Source organism: Choristoneura fumiferana, unplaced genomic scaffold, assembly GCF_025370935.1.
Source record: "Choristoneura fumiferana unplaced genomic scaffold, NRCan_CFum_1 Sck3bRy_174;HRSCAF=364_pilon, whole genome shotgun sequence".
Taxonomy (NCBI): Eukaryota; Metazoa; Arthropoda; class Insecta; order Lepidoptera; family Tortricidae; genus Choristoneura; species Choristoneura fumiferana.
The window spans coordinates 1-11,392 of NW_027412856.1; the positions used below are offsets into that span (position 1 = coordinate 1).

Below are 11,392 nucleotides of genomic sequence, written 5' to 3' on the forward strand. Positions count from 1 at the left end.
CTATTTACATGTTAATCATTTAGTATTACTGTATTGTAGCAGTAAAAATAGTCAACCTTCATTAAAAACTAAAATGTCTCATAATTCTGTTTCAGATATCTGCCTGTTTCAGAAATACAAGCACAAAAGAACATAGATTAAATACTGCATTAAGGAATATCTTTGAATATCAATAGTAGTAAATATATTGTAAAATTAAGAGATAGTTATCATTCCAGTTCTTTCTAAGTATGGTGTAATTATGGTTTCTTGCATTCAACATTAGGACATTTAAACCTAAAATATACAGTTAACTGTACAAATTAAGCTACCTAATAGCTTTCTATGGTCTTAGTTAAATGTTGCAACTTACAAGCTATAAAAATAGAATACTGGATCAATAAGCTCCGGCACAACCTATAACGTCAATAATTTCCAAGCACTTTAGATACTTTTGTTTTCTGATCACTATGTAAGCTAACATTATGCATGCAGGTGTTGTTTCCTTACCTGGTGTTGATAAAACATCTTGAATTTCCTTTACTACTGCACGTCGCCCCTTCAAACTTGCGGTCTGGAATTCTTAAAAGATAGTCCATCAGTTCTCTGAACCTGAAACATGATAAGTAAGAATAATACAAATGTCGATATGTGTTAGACACGTTGGTTGAATCCTCGAATCTGCCATTTTAACAACATTCGGGTGGAGTCGGCGCTGGTCTTCCGGCGGTGGCATCCAGTTGGATTAGAACCGCGACAACAAACTCCATTTTTAAACCGGACCCCCACTTCTGGAAAGATAATTTAATTTTTGTAAGGACAATATCGATAGATATTGACGCACTTTTCTAACGTTTGATAGTAATGTGAAATTGACAATCGAACAGCGAAGCACCCAACAGTACCTAACTTATTCGAAAATTAGGAACGGATTAGCATCGCTTTCAAAAAATTCCCTCCACTGACCTTGAACAATTTTGAGATTCAGGGATGGAAACTTGCAGGACACGAATTATTGTGATCAAACTAAAACTGCCGGCAATAAAGCTGTAATAGTTTTAAATTAAAAAAAACTACCAAATTCGAAAACTCGAAGTTATTGTTTACCATCAACAGCTGACGCTTATAGATTAATACGAAGTTTATTTGAATAGACTAACGCAGATTTCGATTTGACGAAATTCCGTATTATCCCAATCAAGGTTTAACCGTCAAGTCAAGCCTTAACTTTTAATTTGTAGCTTTAATTTTATAACCTGACCACTTGGCTTCCTTGGTGACAGCACGTGTTTGTGTCGGACCTACGAAATTTTGTGGCCTAGTGCTATTTTTTACGTGTTTTGTTGTGTGACCCACCAGTATCGTCGTTCAGTAAGTGTTTTAACAAATACTCGTACGCTGCTAACCCCGCAATGTCGCATATCCCCCCCAAAACCTCCAGACATAACCTCTGTTAGGGAACCGGTTTCCATCGGCGCACCGATGAACTTGTCGCAAGACAGCCAATCGGAGGTGTCGATGGACGCCGAAATAACTCTACTGGGGGCAAAAAGGAGGGCTACGGTGCTGGATGGATCCCAGCCCCCCAACTAAGTTGGGGACCAGGGCTCCTTCCGACTCCATAGCCCACCTTTACGAACATCCGGACCTAAAAAATGGACGTAAATACACGTCAAACGACGGAGGTCCTTTCCTTGTCCATGTATCCAAGTCAGAATCAGATCCCTCCGCTGGTACTACCCTAAATCCTATCAAATTTGGACAAGTGATGGTAAACTCGCGTGTACAGAACATAGCGCGAGATGGTATCAAAAAAGTAGGTAGAAACCGTGTTAGTGTAGAGTTTAACTCCGCAGAGGCAGCTAATACCTTTTTATCGGACCCACTACTCGCATCTAAAAATTTCGAGGCTACCATCCCAACATTTAATATCACACGCATGGGTATTGTCAGGGGAGTACCCACGGACCTAGCGCTGGATGCTTTTGTCAATGATGTGGAGCTTCCTTCTGGCTGTGGGGGCATCCTTAAAGCCAGGCGACTTAACCGAAAAGTACACAAACCCGACGGCATTGAGTGGATCCCTACAGGTACTGTGGTGATAACTTTTAGCGGACAAGTTTTGCCAGCCAGAATTTTCTGCTGTTACACATCGTTAGTAGTAGAAAAGTATCTTTTGCCCACAATACAGTGCCACAGCTGCTGTAAATTCGGACACGTAGCGGATCAATGTCGATCAAAACCAAAATGCTTCAAATGTGGCCAAGAGCATACAGGCAAAACATGTACTGTGCAGGAAGACTTAGCGTTTTGTCTGTTCTGCTCAGGCAGGCACTTTGCTACACACAAGACCTGTCCAGAACACACTCGTCAACAGGCTATCAAAGCAGCAATGTCTGACGACAACATCTCTTACTCTCAGGCTTGCGAAAGGTTCCCCCCCTGTTAAGAGATCCTACGCAGACGCGGCTCAGAGCCCCCCCTATTCCCAAACTGATCCTATGCCTCAAACCCAACACTCTGCCTTCCCCACCCACACTCAAAGTCCATCCCAAAGTTACAGGAAAACGGTCTACATACCAAGGTCCCCCCATCGTCCTCTATCACAAGGATATGACCGTGCCGCTCACGAAGCCCTAATTAGAGACCGCAACCCCCCTCCTCCGAGGAATGGTGCCGCCCTCCGGCCCCCAGGCTCCCCGCCCTCCTCCCCCTTTCAGTCCCCCCCCAACGATAACCTGCTGGACGTCCTTCTATCCTTGCTGATCAATATGTTCAGCAAAATGGATGATTTCCCCCCTACCGCCCAACGTCGCCAACAAACTTTCACAATTTCTCCAAGTTGTAAATGTTCCATCTCATCCAGTGGAACAGTCACAGTCTCCGCCCTAAAAAACACGAAATTTTGCAAATGGTATCCTCGTATGACCCTACTGTCTTTGCCATATCGGAGACCTGGTTGGTTCCGGGAGCCCGGTTCCGGGTGCCTGGCTTCTCGTGCCTCCGACATGACAGAGATGATGGCTACGCAGGAGCCGCCCTTCTCATCAAATCTTCTGTCACGTATAATCGTATAACTCTTCCCCCTATCCCTTACGGCATTAATGCAGTCGCCGCCAGATCATGGACTTTACCGTTCTTTCGATCTATATTTACGATCCGCTCTCCATTAATATCTCAGACCTCGAGCACATATTTTCCGCCCTTCCGGGCCCATTCCTCATTTTAGGTGACTTTAACTGTCATCATCTCATGTGGGGAAGCGCCGATTACGACGCCTTAGCCTGTGATCTCGTTGACCTGATGGAGGACAAAAACATCTGCCTACTCAATGATGGTTCTCCGACGCGCAGAACGGCACCAGGCCTGAACTCTAGTGCCGTCGATCTTTCCCTGTGCTCTCCACATTTTGGCACCCTTCTCTCGTGGTCTGTGCTCCAGGATTCCCACGGTAGTGATCACCTTCCAATCTTAATATCCTTCCCTACATCCTTTTCCCAACCCAGTACTCCCCAAATTCTAATAGGTACCACCTGTCCAAGGCTGATTGGGACCAGTTCGCGGCGGACTTGGATGCAGCAGTCAGCAAGATGCCCATTGTCTTACCAGAAAACGCCTGTATTTGTCATGACAACCTGATCGAGGCCTTCATAGTTGCAGCTGACAAAAATATTCCGCCTAAAAAACGTTATAAGGCTAGGTCCTCCCCACCTTGGTGGGACTCTGAATGTACGGACATGATTCGCCTAAGGAACGAGGCCGAGAAAGCGTATTGTGGAAACATGTCCCTGGATAACTTTCTCGCATTCAAAAAGACCGCGGCTCAGGCGAAACGTTTGTTCAAAAAAAAAAAGAAATTTGGATGGATAAACTTCTGCCAAAGTATCTCGCCCCGCACTCCATCAACTGTTCTATGGAAAGCCATAAAACGTTTTAGAGGTTCATTCATAGCCCGAGATGCGCCTAGTAACGACTCCTCAGTTTGGCTCACGGCATTTATAGACACCCTGTCTCCCCCCACTGTCCCCCATGTTAACTCCCTCCCTTCCCCCTATCCTTTGAATTGCCCTCATAATAATCTCGACCAACCGTTTTCGTGGTTAGAACTTTTGGCATCGTTAGACCACCTCAAGAACTCGGCTCCTGGTCCAGATAGTATCCCGTACGCTTTTCTTGCCAAATCTGGCCAGGTTACCAAAAAATACTTTCTAGACCTTTTAAACCATTTCCTCGACCTGGGTTTCGTTCCAGAGGCTTGGAAAAAACAAATTATCATCCCTCTACATAAACAAGGGAAAGATCCCCTCCTTCCTTCCTCCCACCGTCCAATCGCCTTATCATCCTGCCTTCTCAAAATCCTAGAGCACATGATTAAGAAACGCCTGGAGTGGTTCGTAGAATCAAATAAAATACTGTCCAAAAGCCAGTTTGGTTTTCGGAGAGGAATGGGCACCATGGATAGTCTCTCGATTTTAACAACTGACATCAGGATCTCCCTCTCAAGGAACGAGTTCCTTGTTGGCGTATTCTTGGACGTATCATCCGCGTATGATAGTGTCATACTCTCCTTACTCAGAGATAAACTATCTAAGCTGAGTCTGCCGCAGAAGCTGACGCATTTCATATGCAACTTCCTAATGGAACGATCCATCGAGGTGAGACATAATGGTTCCCATTCCACTCCGAGGCTAATCTGGCAAGGTCTTCCACAAGGATCCGTATTAAGTCCCTTGCTCTACAGCTTGTACACCCACGACCTTGACGAGGCTGTTTCACCGTTCTGCAACATACTGCAATACGCAGACGACATAGCTTTGTACGCATCGTCCCATTCCGTCGAAGTAGCCACCTGCAACTTGAACCAAGCCCTATTCTACCTGGGTGAATGGCTTGCTGTCCATGGTCTTTCCCTTTCAGTTTCCAAATGTAGCGTGGTTCCTTTTACTAGGAAAAGGTCGTTCCCCCCTGTGGAAGTCGCCTTCAATAATCAACTAATCCCTGTCAGTAAACAAGTCAAATTTCTAGGCGTTACGCTTGACTCTCGGCTTTCCGGTTGCCCCCATATTGATTCCACAGTTAAAAAGTGCCAATCAAACATCAACATTCTGCGTTGTCTTTCGGGTGTGTGGTGGGGTGCCCACCCCTATTCCCAGAAACTCCTCTATAATGCCATAGTACGCAGCGTCCTTGATTATGGCTCCTTTATCTTAGAACCTTGTAACAAGGTGGCCTTAGGTAAACTGGACAAAATCCAGTACCAGTCCCTCCGGGTTATCCTGGGAGCCATGAAATCCTCCCCGACCAATGCCCTTCAAGTAGAAGCAACTGACCCCCCCCCCTTTACCTCCGACGTCAATACCTGGCTGATCGTTTCTTCCTCAGACTTTCCCTTCTGGACGACCACCCCCTCTTACCTAAGCTGCAAGAACTATCGGATTTAATTACTGACAGTGGATTCTGGTTCAACAAAAACCCGCCATGTCTTATCAATAGCTTCCGCAAATTCAATAACCTCCCAGACCCCTCTTTCACATGCTCCCTTCTCCCCCTTTTTGCTCACAGTTACGATGCTCTAATCTTTCAACCCAACATCATCCTTAACTTCGGAATAACAAAGAACCAGCCCGGAGCTAACAGTTCTTTTCTACACAACATCGAAAACTCCTGGCAAGGCTGGTCTTTGTTATTCACAGATGCCTCCAGGCTTATGGTTGGCGGCGCTGTGGGTTCGGCAGTCTGGATCCCGAAAGATTCAGTTATCCTGAGCTTTAAGTGCCCACCTCACACGTCAGTCTTTACCGGTGAGCTAGTCGCTATTCTGGAAGCCGTTAAATACATTAATGCTCATGGTATTAGCAACTCGATAATTTTTACGGACTCTCTTAGCGGTTTACAATCCATCACGGCCAATCCTTTCTCTGCCAAAATTAACTATCCTTTAGTGCTACTCATCAGGCAATCCCTATTCGAAGCCCATCTCCGCAACCTTGAGATCTCGTTGGCCTGGATTCCCAGTCATTCTGGGATCCGGGGAAACGAGGTCGCTGACGCATATGCTAAGGAGGCCATAGAGATCGGCAGCTTGGATCACTCCCACTGCTATTTCTATGACCTCTTCTCTGCTGCCAAATCCGATCTCACCTCTCTTTGGCTCCGTCATTATGAGTGCTCCTTACTGGTCAAAGGCCGTCATTACGGGGATATTCAACCAAACATCCCCCCTAAGCCTTGGTTTTTCCGGTTTCGTCAAGCGAACAAACAGACAACCTCTGTCATCTGCAGATTACGTATCGGACATACTTGTGCTCCATCCCGCCTGTATAGATGGGGTATTGTTCAATCCCCCCTCTGTCCATGCGGCTTGGAGGAGGGTACCGCCGACCACATTCTGTTAAACTGCCCCATGAGAACTGTTCCCCTTTACAACATCCTTCCCCCCTGTATTCCCAAACCCACCAACCTCAAAACCCTCCTACTTCATGCCTCCTCCAACAAGAAAATCCTTAACATGTTAATTAATTATATAACTAAAGAAAAATAAAACTATAGGTGCTTTTTCGCTTTTGTCGCTCCCTTTGATCCGATCTGTAATGTCTAAATGTTTTGTACTGTCTTCTATGTTTTGTGCTGTCCCTATGTTTTGTGTATGTCTATTGCAGGTACGCAACAAACTCGCTTCCACAACCCCCGTTTAGAAATCTTATCCAACCGGTCTGACACAATATACACTTTGCTGCTGTCAGGTGTCATTGGCAGTAATGGACGCTAACCAAAAGCGACCGATTGCCACTAAACAAAAAAGTTGAAGTTGAAGTTGAAGTATAATATTTATTTTGCAAAAGAAAAGAATTCAAAAATTGCTGAACTGAATACACTACTTTATTTCGAAGAAAGAAATACATATAATTTTTTAAATATAGCATTAAATCTGCGTTGCTACAAAATTTAAAGATAGACCAATTCAAGCACAACTGAAATAAGTTTAAAATGGATAAAAGGCGGACGGAGTTATCCAAACTAAGTTCATATATCCAAAGCATTGACACTGAAGTCACTATGATTCTGCAAAGTTTGCAATGGGATCGTCAATATTTGATTGAGGTAAAAAAAACACAGAAAATAAGTAAAATTTATTTATTTTATAGGTTATTGACATTGGTTATAATTACTAATCTTTCCAGGGTTTACCAATGGCTCCATGCAGGTATGACTGCAGTCACACAGTTCCACCAAACAGGCTGGACATTCATGAGAGGGAATGCCGCTTGCGAAGTGCAGGGTACTCGACAGATGAGCAACTGTTGCCAGAACCACTTGATGCCCAAGCTGACACTCTCATTACACTAAGTATGATACTTATATTATTGTTAACAAAGTAGAGACAATAACCAGGCATTCAGTACTTGTCAAATAGAAGCCTAACGGGTGGGAGGATGCAGGGGGGGGAAAGGAAAACGGACAGAGATAATTGTTTTTATTCGGTACAAATAATTAGCGGTCCCCATTTATTTATATTATGAAAAGCTTATTGCTTTTCAGCTAAATAGGTATTTTGAAAGTAGTGATAATATGAGGATTAGTTCTGTTTTATGTAAGACTTTCCAAGATAAATCAATTTATTACTTATCCAGTACAGTTCTTTTTATTGTTTCCTTGCATTCATTTTTAAAATATATTTTTTTTTATTCAACTGGATGGCAAACGAGCAAGTGGGTCTCCTGATGATAAGAGATCACCACCGCCCATAGACACCTGCAACACCAGGGGGTTGCAGATGCGTTGCCAACCTAGAGGCCTAAGATGGATACCTAGAGTGCCAGTAATTTCACCGGCTGTCTTACTCTCCATGTCGAAACACAACAGTGCAAGCACTGCTGTTTCACGGCAGGATTAGCGAGCAAGATGGTGGTAGCAATCCGGGCGAACCTACAAAATTCAAAAAACACATTCAGACAGAAATACATTCTTATATTGGTTTCACACTATTGTTGTGTATTGTCACATTGGCTCTACAAATAGTTTCTGATCATGCCTTTTAATAATTACAGATAAAGATGATATTACAAACATCATAGAGTATGCAGCAAAGATAGATCCACTCTTCCAGAAAGGTAAGAAGCACCACAATTTTAACTTCAATATATTATTTGCCAATTTAGGTACCCACTAATATTTCATAATTTTTACAGTGCATACAGTATCTTGTCCCAGATTCATGGGCTAATTGTATCCTTTATTAATTAGATTAATATTTGTAAGAAATTTATAATCATAGTTTAATTTTTGAAAATATGTACAACATATTGAATGTAATTTTACCTGCAACATGTAAGTTTCCTGAATATAACCAAGGGCACCAAGGCAGGGGACCTGAGGAGTGCCAGCCGTTGACCCTGGAGCGCCTGCAGCATGCCTACAGCATGGACGAACGCCGGGCCATACATGATGCCGTGGTAAACGCAGTGCCCTCCTGCCATCATCTACTGGAGCTTGCCTTACCACAGTAAGTATTATTCCATATACATGTAATTATTTTAGTTGTATGCGTGTACCTGTGGGCTGAGGTGTTAGAGGCACTGCTGTTCACATCACACTTACCTACCCAACCCAACACCATGTTGTATAGAAATTAGAAATTACTTGCATTTGGTTAAAATAGATCCACCACCCTTAATTGATTTAGTAACTGATCTCTTTTCTTCTTAAATTTAAGAGCTATATTCTTGTCGGTGGAGTAATCGCCACTCCGCACGGTCTTTGGCCAGCTGTTTGACTTCCTGATACTACACAACACTTACCCTTTCCTTCACCTAGTTAAAATAAGTCAATCTTGGTCTTCCTCTTCTTCGTTTGCTGTCTATTTTTCATTCCAGCAGCTAACAGCAACTTTGATAACAGCAGCAAACACAGATTGATAATTTGAAACTTTTGATATTATACCTATGAATTATTTATCCTCGTAATTCCTTGTGTACAAAGTAGAAATCAATTGTAAGAATAACTGCTGAATGTACCCTGGTGGAGTACAATTTTTTTAATGAAATATGAACTTTAAATTTATGTAAGTAATTTCCAAAATCACAAAACTTAGAATTCTCGCTCGGTCTGTAGAACTATGTATGATAAAAAAGGTCAGGACTGAAGTTATACGCTGATGGAGCCTTGCTGCTCAGGCCTGTACTAATAACGGGCTAAAATGAAGTCAGGCCCTGAAAATCTTACACTCTGTGCATGTCTTGATCACCTCTGATGAACTCATCCGCATCGCTTCAATGATGCTAGAACACTAATACTCGGTCTCTTGCACAGCCCACTACTATGAAGTGCTGTTTCTTGAAGACACAGCAGAGTGCGTGGGACGGCACAACACGAACTTTGATTTTCGAATTTAATAGTAGCCCGCTGCTCAGTTGCTCATTTCTTGTCTCATTTTTATTCTTCTTTATCAATGAAAGACAAAGTTTGTGTATCTATGGTGTCTCGAAAAATGTGAATATTATGAGTAATGTCCTCTTGACGGCACGTTGTTGCAGCGGCGAAGGGTCGCAGCCGGGCGCGCGGAGCAAGTCGCGCGCGGCCGTGCTGGCAGAGCTGCGCGACATGAAGCGCCGCCGCACCAAGTACCGCGGCGCCGCCAAGACGCGCAACTACTCGGACGTACTGCGGGACCTCATCGCCACACAGGTTACCTACTTTATTTGTTACATACAGGCTTTTATTTTACTTGCAGCGTTCGTATGTATGTTGTGGTTTCATATTTGCAAACCATTGTTCGACCACTTCCCGATAGTAATAAAATTATAGTTGTCCCGACCAGGATTGTCCCCGCAGGTTAATGGCATCAGCTTGAATGTTGGTACGAATATATAAGTTTAGATAACTAACAATGCAAGTACAGTCAACGAAAAGTACTTTGTAGAAAAAGATCATAATAAAAATATAATGAAGTAGTTATTTTAGATTAGCAGTTATATTACAACCAATGGTTTAAAATCATGTTAAAGAAAAAGTATATATAGTCGGGATCATTCATTTATATCTGTTCAAAGTTTGAAAAATATGTGCCTTGACTATCAATTTAAATAAACACCTGATACAAGAGTTAGACAGGATTCATTTATTTTAAATTTAAAAAATACCAGTTATTGTCCTCTATCTCACCTAACGGTAAGTGTAGATAATGACTGATATTTACTGGTTCAGTAACAGTTTTCTCCGACCTTCAAGTTCTAAAATGTACTTAATTATCTGCATAAACATGAGGAATCACCCACTCCATATCTATACATGCCTGTATTTACCTAATCACATGATTACTTTATAGATGGAGCATTATTCTGAAACGCAATCTGCAGTCAGCGACGCTGGACAGCCCCATAATTTGAACACTAATAAAGAAACAAACAGATCCAAAAAATATGAAGAGGTTCATATTAAGGAAGAACCTGTAGAAGGCAGATACAGAGAACCTGAATCGAGACAAAAGGATAAACCTAGAGATACCCACAAGGAAAGAGAGAGGGAAAAGAAATATGGTGATTATAAAAGAGATAAGCATAGAGACGAAAGGGACAGATACTCTAGTTCTTCGAAAGAGAGCAACAGAGATAGAAATTACTATAGAAGCAGAGACAGACATAGAAAAGATGAAACAGGAGACTCGAGTCATTCAAGGACGAGGGAATACAAAGATAGTTCAAAACCATCGAGGTATAGTGACTCCAAAGACAAGCATGAACGCAGCGACCGCCACGGCTCTGACGAGCGCTCGCACAGACAAGATAGGTACAAAAGATATTACGATTTCAAACAGGAGGATTATGAGTTTAATTTAAAACGAATGAAGCGTGAAAAGGACTGAATATATTTTGATTTGAAATTTGAAATGGTCTTATTTACCTCACTAAACTGACTGACTGAATGACTTTTTACAAATTATTTCATTTCAATTATGTATTTATCTATATAAGTATTATCCGTTGCCTAGTATCCATAGTACAAGCACAGTGTAAGCTTAGACTTTGGTAGTTTGGGACTAGGTCAATTGGTGTCAAGTGTCCAATGATATATTTATATTTATTTATATTTAATTAAAATATGACGTCATGGACTTCATTGTTATCTCGTATCGATTTAATTTGGTAGTTAGCAAAGTTCAGTGAATGCGTTTCTTTTTTGTTTTTTACTGCGTAATATATTTTGCTTACCATTTTTTGCCATAATTAAATCTCAGACGCTATTATAGTCGAAGCATATTCCACGCAAAGTTTACCTAAATAATTGAGTGCAACGACCCCTCCTAATTTGTGTGGATGCCTTTTATGATTCAATGTGCGGCCACATGCTAGTCGCTCGACGCTCTTGTCCAGCGATAAATCTGGTCACGTGACCCTATTTTAAATTGCCCGCGACT

The 11,392-nt window shown here is 42.3% G+C and overlaps 1 protein-coding gene across 2 annotated transcripts; it reads left to right on the top strand.

Moving 5' to 3' along the window:
• The first annotated feature begins 6,928 nt into the window (after positions 1 to 6,928).
• Positions 6,929 to 10,859, top strand: LOC141445050 (U11/U12 small nuclear ribonucleoprotein 48 kDa protein-like). Of its 2 annotated transcripts, none has more exons than XM_074110824.1 (6): positions 6,929 to 7,080; positions 7,161 to 7,326; positions 8,028 to 8,090; positions 8,332 to 8,482; positions 9,513 to 9,663; positions 10,304 to 10,859. In XM_074110824.1, exons 1-6 carry the CDS (start codon positions 6,967 to 6,969, stop codon positions 10,838 to 10,840), a joined length of 1,182 nt encoding a protein of 393 aa, XP_073966925.1. In that variant the 5' UTR covers positions 6,929 to 6,966; the 3' UTR covers positions 10,841 to 10,859. The 2 variants fall into 2 exon arrangements, with proteins under 2 accessions (XP_073966925.1, XP_073966926.1); XM_074110825.1 differs by having other exon boundaries at positions 8,341 to 8,482.
• Positions 10,860 to 11,392: the final 533 nt, after the last annotated feature.

Bases quoted from the DNA above. Each gene is read 5' to 3' on its own strand.
- LOC141445050 (XM_074110824.1), top strand. From the start codon at position 6,967: ATGGATAAAAGGCGGACGGAGTTATCCAAACTAAGTTCATATATCCAA. The intron at 7,327-8,027 runs GTATGATACTTA...TAATAATTACAG, and splicing joins TGACACTCTCATTACACTAA to ATAAAGATGATATTACAAAC. The intron at 9,664-10,303 runs GTTACCTACTTT...ATTACTTTATAG, and splicing joins GGGACCTCATCGCCACACAG to ATGGAGCATTATTCTGAAAC.